The sequence below is a fragment of the Perna viridis genome, chromosome 9 (assembly GCF_037379345.1).
Source record: "Perna viridis isolate PV_CMFRI_1.1 ecotype Kerala chromosome 9, ASM3737934v1, whole genome shotgun sequence".
Taxonomy (NCBI): domain Eukaryota; kingdom Metazoa; phylum Mollusca; class Bivalvia; order Mytilida; family Mytilidae; genus Perna; species Perna viridis.
This window is the reverse complement of record NC_142453.1, coordinates 39196108-39218134: the sequence shown is the minus strand read 5'-3', so window position 1 is coordinate 39218134 and position 22027 is coordinate 39196108. Positions and strand designations below refer to the sequence as shown.

At 31.5% G+C, this 22027-nt stretch overlaps 4 protein-coding genes across 5 annotated transcripts in view; 1 reads left to right on the top strand and 3 right to left on the bottom strand.

Moving 5' to 3' along the window:
* Positions 1 to 366: 366 nt before the first annotated feature.
* On the bottom strand, positions 367 to 3187 carry LOC148608441 (uncharacterized). Its single transcript, XM_088546773.1, has 5 exons — positions 3025 to 3187; positions 2553 to 2656; positions 2069 to 2174; positions 1617 to 1747; positions 367 to 561 (listed from the first exon to the last, which is right to left on the bottom strand). The coding sequence occupies exons 1-5, from the start codon at positions 3134 to 3136 to the stop codon at positions 430 to 432; spliced, it is 585 nt and encodes a 194-aa protein (XP_088402899.1). The 5' UTR covers positions 3137 to 3187; the 3' UTR covers positions 367 to 429.
* Positions 3188 to 3502: 315 nt separating this feature from the next.
* The window catches only part of LOC148608437 (uncharacterized), a 35703-nt gene continuing 17178 nt past the window's right edge, over positions 3503 to 22027 (top strand). Inside the window, exon 1 of one of the 2 annotated variants that reach the window (XM_088545638.1) lies at positions 3503 to 3622. In XM_088545638.1, coding sequence (XP_088401764.1) covers positions 3556 to 3622 — 67 coding nt within the window. In that variant the 5' untranslated portion in view covers positions 3503 to 3555. Of the gene's footprint in view, positions 3623 to 17723; positions 17800 to 22027 lie in introns of those variants that run through there. The other variant, XM_088545640.1, reaches the window with a different exon arrangement.
* Positions 6422 to 9158, bottom strand: LOC148608440 (metalloproteinase inhibitor 4-like). The gene is made up of 5 exons (XM_088546643.1): positions 8986 to 9158; positions 7990 to 8099; positions 7582 to 7687; positions 7090 to 7226; positions 6422 to 6623 (listed from the first exon to the last, which is right to left on the bottom strand). Exons 1-5 carry the CDS (start codon positions 9101 to 9103, stop codon positions 6480 to 6482), a joined length of 615 nt encoding a protein of 204 aa, XP_088402769.1. The 5' UTR covers positions 9104 to 9158; the 3' UTR covers positions 6422 to 6479.
* Positions 16761 to 20397, bottom strand: LOC148608439 (metalloproteinase inhibitor 4-like). The gene is made up of 5 exons (XM_088545643.1): positions 20052 to 20397; positions 18844 to 18953; positions 18502 to 18607; positions 17697 to 17833; positions 16761 to 16950 (listed from the first exon to the last, which is right to left on the bottom strand). The coding sequence occupies exons 1-3, from the start codon at positions 20152 to 20154 to the stop codon at positions 18506 to 18508; spliced, it is 315 nt and encodes a 104-aa protein (XP_088401769.1). The 5' UTR covers positions 20155 to 20397; the 3' UTR covers positions 16761 to 16950; positions 17697 to 17833; positions 18502 to 18505.

Sequence of the window (22027 nt, the reverse complement as noted above, 5' to 3'; positions counted from 1 at the left end):
CACTTGACCAATCTACTTGCAACACGTACAAACTTGGTATAGACTTGTCGAATATACATAGACTGGTCAGAATTGTCGAGACATGTTATGACGAAATCTATATATATTAAAACTGTACATCGGTTTAGCATTGAAGTTAGATAAATACAATTTACAGGGATAGATAAGGTCAGATCATCCTATACTTTAGAAAAAGTTTTTTTACTTTATAACCTATTAATTCTCTTAAGTATTTCAAAGATATGCTCGCACAATGCAAGTTAGAAATAAAAACAAATAGTTTCACTGTCTGAGTAAAATATAATTGCAAGGTTACCTGAATCAGCGGCATTGGTCATATTTGAAGAAAAATACATGAAACTTGCATTTCGTAGTATACTCTTTATTTACAAATATGTCATTTCAGAGTTTTGACTGCACTGCTGGTATTTAACACTTATTTTTGTACCAATGGCACTTCCCATATCTATTCATCTTACACAGTCCCCTTTCAGCAAAACAGTCATGTTTAGGACTTTTGTCTGGAACTCCACATGATGTTGTTGTGTCATGCATCGTAACCTTAAACGAATAATTATACACTATATAACCAATGACATAACTTCAACCAAATCTTACGGAATACGAGTGAGAAGAAGAAAGGTGGAATGCGTACTACACCAATAAACCCGTGCATATTCACAGTATTATGTACTGAATATTACATATCAAAAGTTATATCCATATCATGCTGTATAAACCTGAAACCATAAATGTCACCAACCGGAGATATATGTGTTTAAGGTCAGAGGTTGATTCTTTGGTGAAAACAATTTTGATATATCATGTTCACTGTATAATTTATTTCCAGGAAGCATTATCCAACTGTGGGTGAGGAATACAATTTAAAAAAAAAAAACAATAATATACATGTATACTGTAAACTTGTTAATTTTGCGGTTGCTGATTTTAGCAGATCATGACAAGCGAACATAATTTTCAAAATACAAAAAAAAAATTATAATAGTAAGTGTAATATGTTGTTAAAATCCGATTCGCGTGTACTATGTTTTGCGATTTTCTGTGCACTGCCTAAATGGCAAATATTAGTACACCGATAAAATAATACGGTCACCGTATTGCGAGTTTTGATGTGCTGTAAACGTGTTACAAGAAGTAACCTCTCATCAGCAGCATTAAATATAGGGTATGCGATACAGACCTAAAGAGTAAAATAATTTGATAATCAGTATGCAAGTTTCATGTAATTTATAATTAGTATAATTTATTTATGACACCAGTGTTGCCCTGAAAATTTATTTTTATTTGGAAGGGCAAAAGCTGTATAAAATGGCATAGATGTAATAGAAAATTATGTCTGAAGCAAACATACGTATGCCCTAAGCATAACATAACCATACACATCGACTGGCTTTGGTAACCAGAACAATATGCCGAGAGGAAAATAAAGAGTTATTCCTCTAGTATGTTTTAATCACTTAATCACACTTAAATCCTAACACTATTGGTAATTGGTGTCATTACTGAATTAAAAAAAAATAATGGGTTGTATTAAGTTTGTTTAAGTTCCTGTTTTAATTATTATTTTATATCATATAATTTTAAAAACATGTTACCTTACAGTTACAGTTTCTTTTATACGAGTTCCGCCCTCGACTGAAATATGTTTTCTGCTCCTGGGTTAGTTTTCCGTAGTCCAAATGCAGATCTTCGTCTCTGATAAATAAGTTTCTTCCACGTTTTCCACCTGTAATGTTGATTGTTTTAACATGACACGTTAAATGAATTGAAAGTAAGTTGATGTTTCATATGCTATGGTACTATATTAGAACATCAATTATATTTTCCTTTTTTTTTTCGTTTAACCTGGAAAGATGGAAAAAATGTGCTCTAGCAGGCGCGAAAAACGCTTGGATGACTATCAATGATCTTGTAACTGTAACTCTTGTAACTCATTTTTATAACTACGGTACAAATTATCAGAGTACAAATTAAAGGATATGAAATTAAAATTTGATTGCAACATTTTACCACAATGCAATGAATAGTTTCATTATATCATTACAACCTCCTAGAACGTATTTGTTGTTATTGTGAAGAAGTAGTATACATAGAGCAGCATTTCCAGGGGTGTATACAGATACTGTGTGGCCTGCAGTCACTTTTTTATGTCCCTGTTCCAAACAAATGATAATGTACATAATGTTTAAATAAAAGACAAAAGAACATGTTATACACGTGGTTAACAGATAATACAATAAAAAAAGAAGGACAAAAGATTTGATAAGATAGGAGAAATTGAAAAAAAATAAATCATTATCTATTACAATGACGAAATGATATACCATTGTAAGAAAAAATAGACAAAAGGAGTATAAATAATAAAGGAAACTCCTGGATCTTCTTTCAGAACTTTGTTTTGTGACACTTCATCTCTATTTGCGAGTTGCTCTTAAGTTATATCAACAATATTTTACAATATAATGAAAATTGTAGTTTCACATGTCAAAGACTTTTTTTCTTTTTATCCAATGATTAACAAAATAAGATACCTTTAGCTTCTCTGAGATTCGAACTTTATATCTTATTAATGCCTTCTTATTTCCCATTTGATTTTCCTTAATGTATTCTGTATCAAGCACCGTTCCAATAATCGCTAAAACACAAAACTCTAACACTGTACTTTTTCCTACACAATGCAGTATGAAAGATGGTATAAAACAAATATAAAATACAAATAAAACAGCTTTACCAATTGTTTTATTGTTTATGTTGTATATTGGAAACAATTACAGGATTTGCAAATATCTAACTTCATGTTTTTAAATATCATTCTAAATGATAAAAACGCAATGTCTTGAGCTTACATGAAAAATAATTTTGCATGGATTTAAATGCACGAAAAAGATAAGAGTATAACAAGTTTGATATATCATTTGAATATTGATTAATGATAAATTTGGGTTTGGGGTACCTTCGCATTCATTAGGTAGGTGTCGTCTCGCGAATCGGTTGACTACTTACCCCATTGGCTTTTACAAAATGATATTTGAGGATGTCGTGGATATACTGGATAACACCCATATACCACAGAGATTGTAATAACTAAAAATCCAAATACTGGTAAATGTGTCATTTTTATGGAACTATACGAGCTGCAAATTCACAATTTATACTGCCAAATCCACAAAATTGGTTCAGCTGTTACATTTAGAGTTGTTGTATATTTTACATTTTTGCCTTTTTGACTGAATATGAACAAAGAATTTCATCAATGAATTAGCTTAACAATTCTATGATATCTCATTTTGGGCTTTATGAATTGGAAATGAACACATATTATGTACTACAAGAATAAATGATGTAATAAAGCATTACAAAACATTAAAACTTAAATACCACCCTAATACGCTTTGCATCTGCTGACACGTTTGTTTAATGTCTCATAAAAGTGTTTAACATTATAATAGTATATGTTAAATACTCTAATCTTATAAAAAATACATTATATTTTGTTAAGAATCTTTCATGACTTGAAGTCTAGACGTACTTTTCATGCAAAATTCTGGATACTTAAAAGGCAGAAAGTGTTTACCAAATTTGATATCTGGACAAATCAGCGGTAAGTACGTTTTATATTGTTTGCAAATATGAAAACCATATCTAAATTTCTTCTAAAGCGCATGTTTTTGTATTATTTTTTTTTTTATAAAATCAAGTGATTGTTTATATTCCTCCATTAAGGTATTGTTTGAATTTGTCAAAGTATGTCTGTTTTATTATTGTCATTTTAATACTTATCGTAAGTTTTGGTTACAGTGAGTTAAGGGTAACCTTTGACCTTATATAACAGGAATAGCCAATTGTACATACTAGTTTTGCTATATGAACTCAGATATTGAATTAGTAAAATTAATTCATATAAAAACAGGTTTTAATTCCTAGAAATCCAATTTGTGTCTTCATTAGACCAAAGAGTTTTCGTAAACTCTTTATGTATAAATCTGTTGTTTTAAAAATTATTTCCCATTCCATAAGGTTTTGACGGCCCAACAGATAAATATACTTCGTATAACACGTCTGTATGTCGGTATAACCCTAAAACAAGACATTTTAATCTTAAAGGAAACAAACAGGAAAGATTGGTTACAAGATTACAGAAACTAAAATTATTAACAAGCTTAAAAATAATAAATGAATCAGCAGTTGTCTTTTAACCATGCACACAATCTGATCAGATTGTACAAATTCCTGTTTTGTATAAAAGTCATGCTGAGTGCTTCCTGGTGGTATTTTGCAAAACGACACAATGTCTTGAGTTGTTACCTAAAATTAAAGTCGTTGTTTTAGTGCGGTGGACGTGTTTTTCAACAAATGGTCGGCATTCCAATGGGAACAAATTATGCTCCTTTACTTGCTAACCTATTCCTTCACTCTTATCAGGCTGACTTTATAACTGATCTGATCAGAAAGAAAGAATATCGTTTGGCTAGATACTTCAATCTCAGTTTCCGCTATATAGATGACGTATTATATTTAAACAATCCTCATTTTGGGGATCTGATTCATCGCATCTACCCAAAAGAACTTGAGATAAAGGATACTACAGACACTGTGAAGTCAGCCTCATATCTTGACCTACACTTAGAAATCGATGATAAAGGAAAACTATTGACCAAACGTTTTCCACAAACGTGATGACTTTTTATTCAGAATTGTCAACTTTCCTTTAATCTGTGGCAAAATCCCTTCGGCACCTGCGTATGAAGTGTTCATATCACAACTCATACGTTATGCAAGAGCTTGCTGAAACTACGCAGACTTTTTGTATCGCGCTAGAACTCTAACAAATAGGCTTCTGGAACAAGGTTATGTTGCTACAAGATTGAAGTCATCACTACAGAAGTTTTATGGTCGTCATTGTGAACTCGTGGATTGTTATGGTGTATCCATCTGCACCATGAAAACTGATTTATTCAACGGGTCATAGTTTTCCTTTCCTCGTTTTTCTACCGCGGACTTGACTTTTTATGAGCAACTCGGCGGGTGTCTCTAGAAAAGCAGAGGACGCTTACCCTATCGGGGCACCTGATCCATGCTCCCAGTTTTTAGTGGAGTCCGAGTTGCTAATTTGCTTTTGTTACTTTGTATGTATGATTTTAGTTACTTTATGTTCTTTGTTGTGTATGTCTGTTTTCCATGTCTGGTATTTGTCCCTGGATTACATTCTTTTGATTACCGCTATAGCCTTGGTTCCCTTGATTACTGTTTTCAGTCCTGCGGAGGGAACGACCAAAGATTCGTGTCATAAATGTGACATATACACTTTGTATTTTTGATTAACTAATGTATATAATGAGGACGTTGTATGAATTTTCTTTCTTTGTTGATATCTAACAGTACATGAAACTCTACAAGAGTTCTTTTTTTCGAACTAGGTTTTTCCTTTTGCGGTATATCAAATTTGGTTGAAATTAAAAAAATAACAAAAACAAAAAAAAAACAAAAACAAACAAACACACAAACAAACAAAAAATAATACACAAAGTTGGATCAAATTGCGTTAAACTAACATATTAAATTTATTTTGATGAGTTTCATTAACAAACTACATGGCGAATTCGTAACAGAGCTGTTCTCTTATTGTTTTTTCATAGAAGGTAATACTTAATAATGTAAACTTTATAATGAGTTTAGTCAGTCAAGCACCAAATTCAAAGATTGGATTGGATTGGATTGGTTGTTAAAGTAAAGTTGACCAGATTCATTCTTTTCAGATACAACAAACTATATTTATGACAGAGGGTCCTAGGTGCGTGTAATGTCTCTTATTTGTGCAAACTGAAGAATTGTAAAATTAAAAGATAATACTCGCAAAAAAAAGAACACATCATATTTTAAAGCTTATCTGTCGCAGCTCTATCATGGAGCATGTACCAGATGCATTTTCATATTAAATGAGCCGTTTATTAAATATTCAATAGACTAGTTTGAGGCGAAATCTGCCTTTATATTAAAATTCTAGGTGCATAGTTGAAGTTTATACTCAAAAGCGTTATCCATTCTTATAAATCTATTATTATATATCCGATTTCTCACTATATCTGACTTTTTTTCTTTTTTTATATGGTAGATCTTATTGAAAGATGTGTATTCATATACGGTTCCTATCTATTGAACCTTATGCCAGAAAGAAATATTGAAGTATCAAACAGCATATAACAATTAACTAAATATTGCCAATAGAAATCACAGACATAAAAATCACAAATAACATAAGGTAGAGGAATTAAAAGGTATAACCAAATACGAGTATCAAGCAAGATGATTCTTTTACTATTAACAAAATTTTGGAACTTATCAGTACGCATATAAATGACGTATTAGAATTTTTATTAGTAAATAACACAACACTGCAAAATATTTCTTATTCTTAATTTATTATTAACTTATTTGTCCTATTGTTTCCTAAGCATTTTTTAGTCAATAGGTAGCGGGCAGTTGTCGTTAAACCATCTACAGCGTCCATCCTCTTCTATACATATACCAGTTTTTGCATAACAGAACTCATCACGTGTCAAATTTGGTATTCCACACGATGTTGCCGTAAAAGTTGATGTTACCTTTAAAATGAAATATTTATTCGTTAAAAAATACCTTTTACCTGTATAGTTTTTTTCATTGTTTTTCTCATTGTTTACACTGAGTCACAGCCTAACTTTGATTTTGTGAATATCCATATACTATGCCTTTTGTGTTACTTTATAGGTCTTTTTAATTGAATGTTTAAATCATTGAACAATATTTTGTTTATAAAACGATACGTAAAAAGTGTCATACAACTTACATTTTCGAAGATCAAGCTAGTGTTCCATGTTTACACAATCAACTTGTAAACTAATATTGGTAAACAAGAATGTAAAGTACAATCTTTAGTCCGCATAATATTCTCCAAACAACAGCCAAGCCAAGCATCATTTTATCATTGGCAAATTCATTATATCTACAAATATACTGTGAAAATGTGTTCGCTTTGTCAGGGTGAAGACCCTCTTCCTCCTCATGTTGTGTTTATACAACTAGCATTACCTGACATTTACAGTTATCTCTGTATGAGTATTTTCCTCCAGCTGATGTAAGATATATGTGTTGTTGCCAGGTAACGTCTTGAATCCTTTTAAATAGATCATGACCATTCATAGACATGCCTGTTCCTCTTTTATTCCCTGTTGAATGTGACACAAATAGAACACAATGAAAGGTAGTACTAGTATGTTAAAATTTTAAAAAATAAATTATTTAGTGAAAAAAAATTAAATCTTACCCTATTTGTTGTCTAAGAATATAAAAACATTTCTACAGATGTGTATTGATACATGATACACTAATAGTTGTTTTATCACTTTGCGTGGTTATGTCAAATCTTCTATATTAACCAATCATACTGAGACCATGCCTTAATGTACAATTCACTATAGTTTTATTGTATTTATATCGATACTGTGCAACAAATAGATATCATTATCAAAGTATAGGGCATATTAAGTATGTGTTTGATAACTTTCTTTCTTTTTATATTACCTCCTAAGTAGTATGTCGTGCCCACATCAAAGTTTACCATACAAAGAGCACTGTTACCAGGAGTGAACACATATCGTTTTTGCCCTATTGCAGATTTCCTATATCCCTGTCGGAACAAGAAAAAAATGCCACTACAATTCATTGATAAAAATAATTTCTTTATAATTAAAAGTTATAACTAAAATCTTGTGAAAATGCTTAACAAATTCATTGATTTATCCTGCCAAACCTTTCTAATGTTAAGTCATTTTACATCTTTATGGTATGATCTAATAGTTTATCAGTGATACAGATCTATTAAGTTTTGCCTGATTACGGGACAACTGTAATATAAATATCAATCTAATATATACCTGGAAACAAAATAATTGAGCAATTTTTCCGTCTGATTTTATAATAAGCAAATACCTTTATAACATTGACCAGTTGAACTGTATATCGATAGTTTGCAGTGTTGTTTCCTAAATCATCGGGTTCCCCAGGAATAAATTTTTCTTCTAAAACTTTGCCAATGATAACTGAAAATTATTATTCAGAAATTGAAAGAAAAGTAAATAAAGTTAAGGAAAAAGACCATATAAGAGTAACAAACAGCAATTGGAACGAAATAAGATGTTAAATTTGGGCAATCTTTAAAGTAAGGAAAAGAAAGGACGAACTCAAAATTCAACAATAATGCTTATCTTGCGATACTTAACCTTACACATATTTTTTCTTCGTTTAAGGGTATACAGTTTCTGTGTTCGTCCAATAATTTGTTATCACCTGTTTTGTTCCTCTGTATTTCAATTCTCATATCCTTCCGGTTGTCTTTTTTTAATTTAAAAAATATGCAACATTCATGCTCTTTTTTATTGTGGGTAAGGCTCTTCTATCTAAAACCTTTGTTCATTGAAAAATTATAAATATCTCTTGTGTTCGTTTCCGTTTTCTATGTGTCGACTTTTACAATATGAGTTCAGATTATTAAGATTCAACTGTGATTAGCCTTAAAGGCGTGACATGCCTTTTGGCAGAGAATATACTGAATTATCGGGTTATATACATAAGATTATAATGTACAAGTAAAATACAAAAAAATATGCAGTACATGTTTTTCAACCAGCAACCTCTCGCCAGCAGCATAAGAATTGAATACATTGTAAGATCTAAATCAAAAAGACATTGTATATAAAAAGTACGCAATACTAAATTTATCGTTAAATGAAGCCAAATACATCTCAGAAAGGTTCTACCATATGCAATACAAAGAAAGAAGCCTCATTGTATAGGTATTCTAATAGATGTGATGAACGAAATCTAGTAGATCCGATATGAATTTTATTAGAGTCATAATAAACGGTTAAACTTTTTATTCAAAACTGAATTGTTGTAAAGTAAATAACTTAAATAGCAATAACTTACCGCGATCGTTCGAACAAAACTTGTTTTGCGGATGACTTGGAGGTGCAAATGAACAGCAGAATACTACGGACAGACACGACAGGAAGAGAAGTGGTTTTAACACAATTTGGTCTGCCATTGTAAGACGTCGATCAAACTGTTAGAGCAAATTCTTAAATATATATCTACATATATATTACATAAATTGCACGCAGCTGTTACATAATAGTTTTACTAAAGGCGGGTTGTAATTATAGAATCTGTAAGACGATGGCGTTTGCATTAATATCAGGTCTAGCAATACACGTTATTGCATAGTATTTACAATCTAAGCGCCCTATATGTACAAACATATTAAGTTCCTTCGTGCAGAATGGTCATGACAAATAAAATTTAAGGGGATTCTAACTGTTACTTTGTAAAAATGACATTTATTAGATCATAAAATGTTTTTTGCAATAAATTCAATCATTTCGCTATACATTGTTTAATTCATATCTTATTAGGATTTTTATTTTAATGCATAATATTTCAACTCTAAGCGCCTTATATGTAACATACATATCAAGTACCCTGCTCTCTGTGGATGCATGCACAAAGGTCATGATAAATATAAATTTAATGGGTTTCTTATTTAAACCTGGTCAGAATGACCTTTGTTAGAACTGCTGTTTCAATTAAAGCAATATTTCATTATACGCTGTTTAACTACCATTTTATTATAATTATTACTTTTACGCATAGTTTAAGCGTTTTAATTATTTAAAAGTATATTTTTTTCTTACTGACTGACCCACTAATTTCTTTGCCAATTAATGTGAGAATGCTATATTATCGCAAAAAACTACAGGGCATGCATTTAAGGGTTATGTTGCTACAAGATTGAAGTCATCACTACATAAGTTTCATGGTCGTGGATCGTTATGGTGTATCCATCTGCACCATGAAAACTGATTTATTCAACGGGTCATAATTTTCCTTTCTTGGTTTATCTACCGCTGACATGACTTTTTATGAGCAACTCGGCGGGTGTTCCTAGATAAAAAACAGAGGACGCTTACCCCACCGGTGCACCTGCTCTATTCTCCCAGTTTTTAGTGGAGTACGAGTTGCTCATTTGCTTTTGTTACTTTGTATGTATGATTTTAGTTACTTTAGGTTCTTTGTTTTGTATGTCTGTTTTCCATGTCTGGTCTTTGTCCCTGGGTTACACTCTTTTGATTACCACTATAACCTTTGTTCCCTTGATTACTATTGAACGGTAAAGGATGTAGGAAACTGTTTCATGGCAGATAATATTTCATATTTCCATGATGTGAATATTGTTTTGAAAGGAATCTTGGTTATAACAAAATATGTCATTTTAAACATTGTCCCACTTATAATAAGATATTGTCCTCCATGTACTTATCGAACACAAAAATAAGCACTACTTTTGTTCCCTGTTTTACAATTAGCAACATTTCCTGAGACTTAGGATGACATCTTTGTTCTAGAAGTTGAAGAACTTACTTGGAGTTATTTCCAGTTTACATCAGTATCGCTTTAAAGCTTTATATCAGGAGTTATTCAAACAATTCACTGACTCAAAATCTTTAAATTTTGATTACTTCCCTTAACTCAGGTCTGCCCCCTTAAACAAATCCAATGTAGACAGGCAATAATGCATGCATAGTCAGTAAGCCATCTAGAATTGTAATTGTAATACTCTTTGAAATTGATATATACTTGACACTTTACTGGTTTGGAGTATTTATTGTATACATATTCACTCTTGAATCTTTAATTTTCTACGTATGTTGTTCTAATTCTCAAAACTTTCAATATGTATACGATTGGTATAAATAAAAAAATAGAAGAATTTTCTCACAGTTGTGTTGTATTTGTATGGACTCTTTACTAATATGCATCGAAATTCTTGGATTTTTAACACTAACTTTGAAATTCATCAGTGTTAAATGAACTTCCTACTCGAAAACTCAACTCTAAAAACAGTCATAAAATTGCATTTTTACTCCTCTTGAAATGTGTAACGATCCCATCCCCACGCACACGAAGTACATGAAACACACACACGATTCCAATAAAACCCACGAAGCACACGATACACGAAAGCCAGACAAAACACATTGCACGAAGCACGATACATAAATGACCGTGTTCGCCTGTATTCATCTCTGTTATTAGTATATTTCGGAATCTAAATTGCAAAACGAAAATAAAAGATTATGGTATACAGTGTACGACTTTTTGTCGTATCATGTTGATTGCTAACATCTTACATGTAGTTTTACACTAAAGTGTATTATGCTTTAATAAAGCATAATTCGATTTATACAATTTTTAAATGTCAATATGTGTTTTGATATAATATCACTTTCACTTTCATTATACATGGTACATTGCAAAAACATTTTCATTTTGTTTATGATCATGGAAATATTGAAATTTCATAAAATTGATGTAAAATTTCCGAGTTTTTAGGAAATAGAGTTTTACCATCCCATCATACTGCTTCAAATAGAAAATACATACCATTTTGTATGTAAAAATGTCCACTTTTTAAAATCAAAATCATTGTGAACACATTTTCCTTGTTCCAGCTAGGAGAATAAAAGTATTAAAATTTCATAACGTATTGCTAAGAAATACCAAACAAGTAATTTTGCTATTTTAACTAATGTGATTCCACCTTATTTATCTAAAAAAAATAAATGTTGCATTTTCGATATGAAAAATGTTCATTTTTATTATACTTGGTAAATTGCAAAAACATTTTCACTGGTCTGGAAGAGTTATCAAGGGAACCAATGTTATAGCAGTAATCAAAAGAGTAATCAAGGGAACCAAGGTTACAGAGGTAATCAAAAGAGTAATCAAGGGAACCAAGGTTATAGCGGTAATCAAAAGAATGTAATCCAGGGACAAAGACCAGACATGGAAAACAGACATACACAACAAAGAACATAAAGTAACTAAAATCATACACACAAAGTATCAAAAGCAAATGAGCAACTCGGACTCCATTAAAAACTGGGAGCATGGAGCAGGTGCACCGGTGGGGTAAGCGTCCTCTGCATTTCTAGACACACCCGCCGAGTTGCTCATAAAAAGTCAAGTCCGCGGTAGACAAACGAGAAAAGGAAAACTATGACACATGGAATAAATCAGTTTACATGGTGCAGATGGATACACCATAACGATCTACGAGTTCATGATGACGACCATAAAACTTCTGTAGTGATGACTTCAATCTTGTAGCAACATAACCTTATTCCAGAAGCCTATTTGTTAGAGTTCCAGCGCGATACAAAAAGTCTGCATAGTTTCGGCAAGCTCTGGCATAACGTCTGGGACTATAAAACCACTAAAATTTCATAAAATTTGGATTAAATATTTTAAATATTTTGATGATAAAGTATTTGTTATGGGTGCGATATCCTGTTTTTTGCTCGGAATATGAAAAGAAAGTAATTTTGTGTGAAAAATGTCCATATCTGTTGTACATGAATCATTGAGAACACATTTTCTATGTTGTAGGGGAGAAAAAAATATCAAAATATCATAATATATTGGTAAAAAATACTCTGTTTTCAGTGTTTTTTTTAAATCTAATTCGATATCATCTGATTTGTCTAAAAAGAAAATATTGAATTTTTGATAAGACAAATACTAATTTGTATTTTTATTTTACATGGTACATTGCGAAAACCTTTTCATTGATCCGGGAGTATAAAAAAATATTGAAATTTCATACAATTGGGGTAAATATACTTAATTTGTAGATATTAGTATATTTTTGGACGTATGCGATCTAATTGTTCAAAATATGGAAAGAAAGTACGTTTCATGTGGAAAATTTCTATATTTGTTATATATTGTTCATTGGGAACATACTTTCCATCTTCAAAGAGAATAAAAGTATTGGTAAACAATACTCTATTTTAAGTATTTTAACTATTTTACCTAATGCAATACTATCTTGGGATAAAATATATTCAATTTCTAGATTACAAAGTATTTTTGACTTATGCGATACCATTTAAATAGTAGTCCTGTATGAATCAGACAGGAGGTGATTCATGCATGTCAAAAACCACCGATTTCAGTTTTATTTCTTGCTCAGAGACAGTTACTAATCACATAACCAGTCTTAGTTTTTCATTTGGGAGGGGGTGCAATTTTGAGATCCATTGTCTGATTCCATGGATTTTTCTACATCATGAATAACATTTACAGGAAGTTTCTGAATTTTATATGGACTGGTACTTAATTACTCTTAATATGAAAGCTATTTATATGTGGAAAATGTCCATATATGTTGTTCATGGACCATTGGGAACATGTTGCCTTGTTCTAGGAGAATAAAAATATCTAATTTCATGAATTGTTTGTATGAAATAAAGTCTATTTTCAAATAGTAACATTTTGAATAGACGCAATACTTTTTTATTGGTTTTAAGATGTAACAGAATAGTGTATTTCGTTCTACCTGCACAATGCCAGTATTGTCTGTATACACTAGCTACAGGGTGCAGTTTTTTAATCTACATTTTATAGATCCGTACAGGTCACATGTACATAACGTTTAAGTATGGTAAAAAATATTTTAATCTGGCAATTTAATGTACAATATCGTTTACTATTTTTAAAATACTTTATTTAATCTGACAAAAACAGTTTCGAACAAATATGGAAATATTTATCTTCAAACGACATGCACATCGCTATAGTTCGAAAATTTGTCCACGACCATTTCGGAAGGCCCTTCAAAATTTTGCAGTATTACATTATGTACGAATAATGTAAGAATGTTTGAAATCAATTATATCCTACATGTATTGATTCCTGACAAATATTTTCTTTTCAATGTAAAAGGAACACTTTTTGCATTGAAAACGAAATTGCAACAGCATTCCGTAAAATTGATTTACCATAGGAACTATTTTTATCATCAAATCAGAATACAAAACCGGTGCACGGAGAGCGTTACACGAGGACGAAAAACGAAGTGTACACACGAAAGGCACACGTACACGAATCTCATACTGTACGTTACATTATTCCAAGCACAGGAAGCAAACGATAAACGCGCACAACGCACGGTAAAATGGGAATGTTACACGATCCAGGGGATGTATTAATATACTTCAACATACGCCTTAAAATTCATTGTTGTACTATTATCTTCTGTAAATATATTTCGGTCGACTTTTTCAAAGTGATTTGTTGTTTTTGTTGTTTCAATATTTTCATTTGTTATTGCATAATTGTATTCACCGTAGAGATTTGTTATGTTATTATCGGTGAGCATCCATCATATGCGTGTGTTTTGATGGCCGAATTTTGTTAAACATCTGAATAAAATATAATGATAAACATTCGGTATATAAAATTAATATGCAGTTTACAATTACACATGAAGTGAAGCTTATAGCTTTTAATTTATTGTTTTGATAACATCAATATAATCAGGACCGAATAAAATAAAATATTTAAAAAAGTCTTCGATCCAGATCCCTTTGTAACGAAAATCTAAATTAAATTGATTGAATATGATGTGAAGACGTGATGAACAATCTGAAGACCAGAAAAAAGGGGAGGGGAGGGGGCGCTGAAGAAAATCTATAATTGATTTGTATTTAACTTTGACCCAGTTTAAAGATTTTATCCTAGCTTACCTTGTAGATACTGTTATTTCTGTATGGACCTAATATCGAGGAGAATTACATTCGCTGTTGCTGTGTACCATTTAATACATAGTCTTCAACCAAATCCAGTGTGGTGACTATTATATCATCCATTAAGATACCTCCTGGACACATGTAAAACCATATTCATCATTAACAAAATTATTTTTAAATGCAGTTTCGAATTTTCTTGTTGTTTATTTTTATTTTTCATGTTGTACTTTCAAAATAAAATAAGTAATCAACGGAACCAAGGTTCTAGCGGAAATCAAAGGAATGTAATCCAGGGACAAAGACCAGACATGGAAAACAGACATACACAACAAAGACAAAAAGTAACTAAAATCATACATACAAAGTCACAAAAGCAAATGAGCAACTCGGACGCCACTAAAAACTGGGAGCATGGAGCAGGTGCACCGGGTAAGCGTCCTCTGCTGTTCTAGAAACACCCGCCGAGTTGCTCATAAAAAAGTCAAGTCCGGGGTAGACGAAAGAGAAAAGGAAAACTATGACACATTGAAGTTTTCATGGTGCAGATGGATACACCGTAACGATCCGAAAGTTCATGATGACGACCATAAAACTTCTGTAGAGAATAGTTATGATTAAAGGAAATATTATATGATTGCAGATGTTTTCCGAAATATTGCATCAATGATCAGAGAAACCAAAATCAAGATAATGTTAGCTAGGTACAAATACCAGACATGGAAAACTGACACGCGCAACAAAACACATAAAATAACCGAAATAATGCAAACAAAGTTACGAAAATAAGTGAGCAAATTGGACTCCACTAAGAAATCAATTCCTTTTTTTTTTGGCATTTTAGCCAGATGTAATTTACAATTACCTGTTCTGTCTCGAACTATCTGAACTGATATAGTATGCTGAATTCAGTCAGCGTAGTTTACAAGAAGCACTGTTTCCTGTAGTGTATACATATTTGGTGGTACATATACGTACCGCTGTTTGAGGATAGCCCTAAATGATAAAATATATAGTTTAGAAAAAAAAATTATAAGTTGAACAAAATACATTTTAGGCATTTACTTAATTTGTTTCTTTTTTATTCCTTTAGTTCTTTTGTCCTTAAATTGCGGGTTGATGTGGCAGTGGAATTTGTAATAAAATAGACTTTTTGAATACCTTCCTACTCGTACCTGTAGTTATACTCTCATTTCAACTTGCGACGTTTTTCTACAGGAGCATCAAAATTAATATTATACGTGAGAACAAGATCAGGCGAAACTTCATAAACACATTTTATATCGATTAGATGCACAAGCTGTACATGACTTATAATATTAAATACGTATATAGTGATCGGAACAATGATTTTGGTACAGACGATTTATAAAATTGGAAAACAGGCGAGGATCCAAGGACGGGATTACCTGACTTATACCCCATCAACTAAAATTGGAAAACAAATATATATTTGTTTGCATGACATATTGAATTTTCTCAAATTCTACCTCCAAGAATTATTTTTATTTCGGTTTGCTCGGCATTTCATTCTACAAACGCCTCCTAAATTGAAATTTTGGATCCGTCTCTAGAAACCGGGTTTTACAACCGACAAGTGTTATACAACGTTCCCTGTGGAATTTATTTTATCTTTGAGATTCTGTATATCATATTTTTTTATAATAATAAAGTATAACAAACACATTACGAAGAAACTGGAACCCCGCCTCAGGAGTGGAGCCAGGGCCACCCTTTTGTAAGAAAAAATGTTAATTTCGTACAAAATTTATTCAAAAACAAACCAAAAAAAATCCTAGAAACCAACATATGTCAGCATCTTGTCATCTTCCTCTTTCAGTCAAAAATATTAACCTCCAGACTGCTTTTCATGTAAAATAGTGTACCAGTGTTTGCCAATTTTTGTTACATTTCAGGTTAATCTTTTTGTTCATAGAATAAAACATAACGCAATTTATACCTTTAAAACGGCATGAACCGTTACCGTATGTCCATATGTACAAACTATGAAAATCCTGATATGGTTCCCTGTTGATTGTGTAGATACTTCACAATTATGCTTATGACGAATCTATACCTTTATGGGCAATGGCAAAGACTGACAACATAAAAAGGTATAATTTGTTGCTTTATTGCATTCCAAACAAAATGTATTGCAATAATTGTTACATGTAAGTTAACAGTTGTCATTAATCCATGCACATTGCCCGGATACCTGGCTACAAATTCCCGTTTTCGCATAACATTCGCGCTGGGGGCTTCCTGGTGATATTCCACAAGACGATGCAGTGTCTTGAGTTGTAACCTAAAAAATATAAACCTTCATGTACTTTCTTGCTTTTAATCAAGTTCTATTGACAAAACATATTTTTTATTTAAAGCTACAATTCCATTATTTTGCTTTCAATTCTGGATAAAATAGCAAGAACTATAACAATTGAATTAAAATGTTCATATCTTTTAGTCAGTATGATTTGTCAAGCTGTAAGGAAGAATCGGTGGATTTTGTTAACAATTTTTGCTACACCATTTAACGTGATAAACATTCAATTAACACGAAGTCGACAGTGGTTGCTCAAATAACAGAAGAGGCCTACCATGAGAATGGTTCTAATCCGCTTTAACATATTTATCAGTTCAAGTATTTCACTTAATTTCAATAGATGTTCTTCTGTTTCTAGTGTTCTAGTTGTTTCATTTTAAACAACTTTGATTTAAATATTCTCTCATTCATCTTTCCTAATTCACTTATTTGTATTCTATGCTTGACACTTAGACGAAAATCTATTACTTTATGTAGTAAAAAATATTTAGAATATGGATATTATTCTAAAGTGACATATAATTAAAGTTGGTAAACTTAAAACCAATATACTGTATCTAATTTGAGCATAGTCTTGACTTTTACGTTTTGATAATCTTACAATTTTCTATCTAGACTCAAATAAAATAACTACCAAACAAAACGCATCATTAAATCCACTTAAAACCAGTCAGATTGTTTTAAATAAAACCAAACCTTTTATAAAATTAAATTACATTTTATCATACCTTGCAATTACAGTTCCTTCTGTAGGAGTACGGACCTGCTAAGGAGTAGAAGTACATTTGCTGTTGCCATGATAATGCTGATGCGTCCTCATGCAATTTCAGGGTATTAACGTACATATGATCTCCTCTGATACTACCTAAATACAATTGAAGCCTTAAATATTTTTTTACCAAAATAAAGTTACAAACTTTCGAAAGCTATATTAATGTTCTTTACTTGATAATGGATCGGATAAGTGTTCGGATAAGTGTTCCGTGAATATTCATACACATTTTACTGTCCGAAAAGAAGACTAAATATACATTAACCATATAGATATCACAGATTTATCGAACGTTTCCTGTGTACAAAAAATGATAATTCACATTGTGAAAAAGTCGGTAATTTGATTCTCGGACATCCTCCAGCTAAAACGTTACAACACGAATATCAATCTGCCGATCACACAATTTATAATTCATGTTGCAAACATCATTGAATTATGACCAAAATCTTTATAACGAATATGATAATCAATTGGTTATCGCAAATAACCAAAATATAATCACTCGTGACAAGAAAGGAAGGTGTTAAAATTTTATTCGTACATGTACAGGGAACAAGTTTCAAACACTCGTTAAATCTAGGCATTCCTCAGCACTGGTGTTCATATCTATGTTATTCGCCCTGTCAGTTAATTAGTCTTTTATTGTATTATCTAGTTTAAGTTTTACTCAACATATGTTCTTTACTTACATCGCACATTATCATATTTAATATGATATACCGAGATTACTTAACAACTTACTGATAACTATTTCGTACCTCCTTATACGTAAGTTTTTTTAACTTGCAAATTTAACATACACAAAGCACCATTCCCTGCCGTGTATACGTATCTGGTCTGACCTATCAATTTCTGTGAATAGCCCTACATAAAAGAAACATAATCAGCATATAATTAAACACAAAATATAAAAAAAAATCTAGCTAATGTGCAGTTTCTTCTTTTTTTAATTTTTTTTTTAAATTGCAGGCATAATGCAATCAAAATGAAGATATCATAAATATTTAAAGGCTTGACTGGACGGAATTGCGCGTTTTTTACACATAAATGTAAACAATTCATGGATATCAAGTTTGAATAAAATACTACAAAGTTAATACCTTCAGAACGGCTAGTATTTGAACTGTATACCGATATTCTACCGTGTTTTCGGCTGGATCATTAAGTTCTCCCGGTATTTTGGTTATACTCAAAACTGTTCCTACTATTGCTACAACGAAATGTAAAATAATCTGCTATGAATAAAGTGCTGCATCATAAGAATTTGTGAATCAAATGTTCATTTAGGCTCTTAACATCATTTTCACATCAACACATGTAACATTTTTTTGGCAAAAATGAGACTTCAATTGCATTGAATTTTAAATTTGATGTTTTGAATATTTAATATCCGAGCGCTGAAACAGTAAACAAAATTAGTATTCGTGAACCAATAATGTATGCCTGCCAGCAAAATTCAATAACTATGTTTTTTTTTTTTTTTTTTGTTCTGTCATTTGTCTGTATCAGAAAAGATATATATTTGTGCATTTTATATGAATTCCAAATGTCGTCCATCAGTGGTATGTAGATACTACGAATACATTAAAGTCTGTCTCTTAAAGTTGACAATAAAGAAAAATGTTCAACTAAACTGTTTGATCAAGGCAATGCATATCTTAACTTACAATTGTTGACCATCCTTTTCATTGTAGTAAAATTCTTCCAGTGGCTCAGTGAATTACAAAAGCATACCAAAAAGTACGTTGCCCATAGATTAAATATTAAATGAAGGGTAGCAACAAAACTACTGAACTGATAAAATCTCGGTGGTAGTCAAAAAGAAAAGTCTAAAAGAAAAGTCCGTATAAACAATGGCAATATCAGGGCAAACACCGGAAAGTAGAAAAATCATCGCAATACTCATTATTCCATTATTCCAAACGTGCAACGGTTGTCACTATGACCTTATTGACTTTATCCACAAAATGGACATGCAGTTGTGGAGCCATAGTTGGGCACTACACACTCATCCGGAGCACACGAATTAAATTTTAGTGGGTGGAGGGCTATTTGTTTGTCTGTGTATATTAAATGCTCTTTATACGTGTCAATTTGTTTTTTATTTCTGTGGTAATTGCCGAAGCTGTTTGTGCTTACTACCAAACCCTATCAGAATTGACTGACAAATAACATTCTGGACTTTCAAAAGAAACTTATATTCACATTAACACGTTGCTCTTTTTGCTTTACATGTTCGCTTTAAAAAAAATGATTTAAATTTGAGCAGTTAATAACCGTATTAAATAACTATTGTATAAATACTTACCTCTGTCACTCTGACAGAATCTATTCTGCGGATGAATTGGGTATGAAGGTCTACATCCCAACACTAAGTGGATTGAAATAGTTATCACAAATAATCCAATCATTTTTAAAATCTTTTACTTTTCAGATTAGGAAGGTGCATGGAAAAAGACAACTTTTAACACGATAAAACTGAATTTATTAAATAGTTTATTTAAATCCGGTCCAGCTGTCACACAATAACAGAAGTAATTTTCCTTGTTAAGTTTCCGTAATTGATTACTTTTTACAAAACAATAAAAGAAAATACGAAAAAATAAATTATGTCTCAGGAATGTTTCACATTTATATATTTTTAAGAGGTCCGGTCCTCGTAAGAGATCCTTGGCTGGCACCCTTTTTTATGCAGAGATATACGAAAAAATGTATAAAAAAGAAACATTAGGAACAAGGATTGTACATGTCACTATTAGTACGTACATGTGTGGTACCCTTAGGCAAAAGGTGTAAGACAAAAATAAATGGTGAATGACAAAATGAAAATTGTTTTGTGCTAACTTTTTTTAAATGGTACTTGTTGTACTATATGTAACACCTTCCAGCACATATGTACAGATGTACTTGAAATTGTTTTTTCGCTCATATTATTTGCAACTGTTGATAAAACTGGCAATTAATATTATCTTTTTCGAACTGAATATTTCATATCATACCAATTATCCTAGGTCATGCACTCAGTCCGATGGATGATTTTGTTACTTTGTATGTATGATTTGAGTTACTTTATGTTCTTTATTGTGTATGTCTCTTTTCTATGTCTGGCGTTTGTCCCTGAATTACATTCTATTGATCACCGCTGTTATCTTGGTTCCTTTGATTATTCTTTAACCATTTGCTGGTTATGGGTATGATATGAAAAATTCAATGTTATGACATTTTCTTATCATATACTCAAATTTAATACAGGAATGTTCCAGTGTAACAATCTGCATTTCAATGAAAATAATCTAAAAGATTATCTTCCCCTGGAAATTTGTTTTCTTTATTTATAAAGGTTTCATCTGGTAAACTGAATAAAAACAAGTATTTTTAACACCATGTTTATAGTCCACATGATTCCATGACAGTTGCTGAGGCATCTTGGTAATGTTAATGAAAAGGTCATGTAGGGAGACGACCAAGAAAAAACATACTGGCATTATGACGACATTATTTAGAATGCCATACCAAAAGACTGTCATTATCTTTTGTGTTTCATTTCCTTGACAAATAATGTCGGTTTTGTCACACTATCGGATATAAATGTATTATCTAGTCTTCTGAAAAATCATCTCATCGATTTCATTAAGAACAAGATGCCACTTACTGTTTTGCAGCATTCTCGTTTTCAGTTTTTAATAAATTTATGCTGTCATCAGATACATTCTGCTATCGCCTACAATGTGATTGTTAATGTAAGGAATGCAAGATGCGAACTGATTTCGGAAATGTCAGATCAAGCGGTTACGATTTAAGCGTATAACATAAACCAGAAACAGTTAATATAATCCCAAAGCAGTTGGTATTAAGTCATATCGCACGGCTTTTGCAATGCTTTAGATTTAATGAATTATTATGGTAATTTAAGTAGAAGTCTTTTTAAGAATCATGGATATGTGATACACACTAAGAGAGACTACATATTTCTTTTTGTCATTTTTTGTCATTAAATTGCTTTATAGGTCTTTATGATGAAATATATACTTATTCATTCCAATCTGTCTGCTCGTAGGAGATTAATCCGCATTGAAAATTCAACAGTTTTCATAGTAATTTAGTGTCATTTACAGGGTTAGCTCCCATAATTTTGAGTTCTACAGTTATTCTATTTAATTCTTATCATATAAGAACAAGGTTTATAAGAAAAGCAACAAGTTAACTTCTGTTTACTATAACATTTTAAACAAAGTATCAAAAATAAAAAAAATATGAAGGCTTTCCAACCACGAATCACAGTTT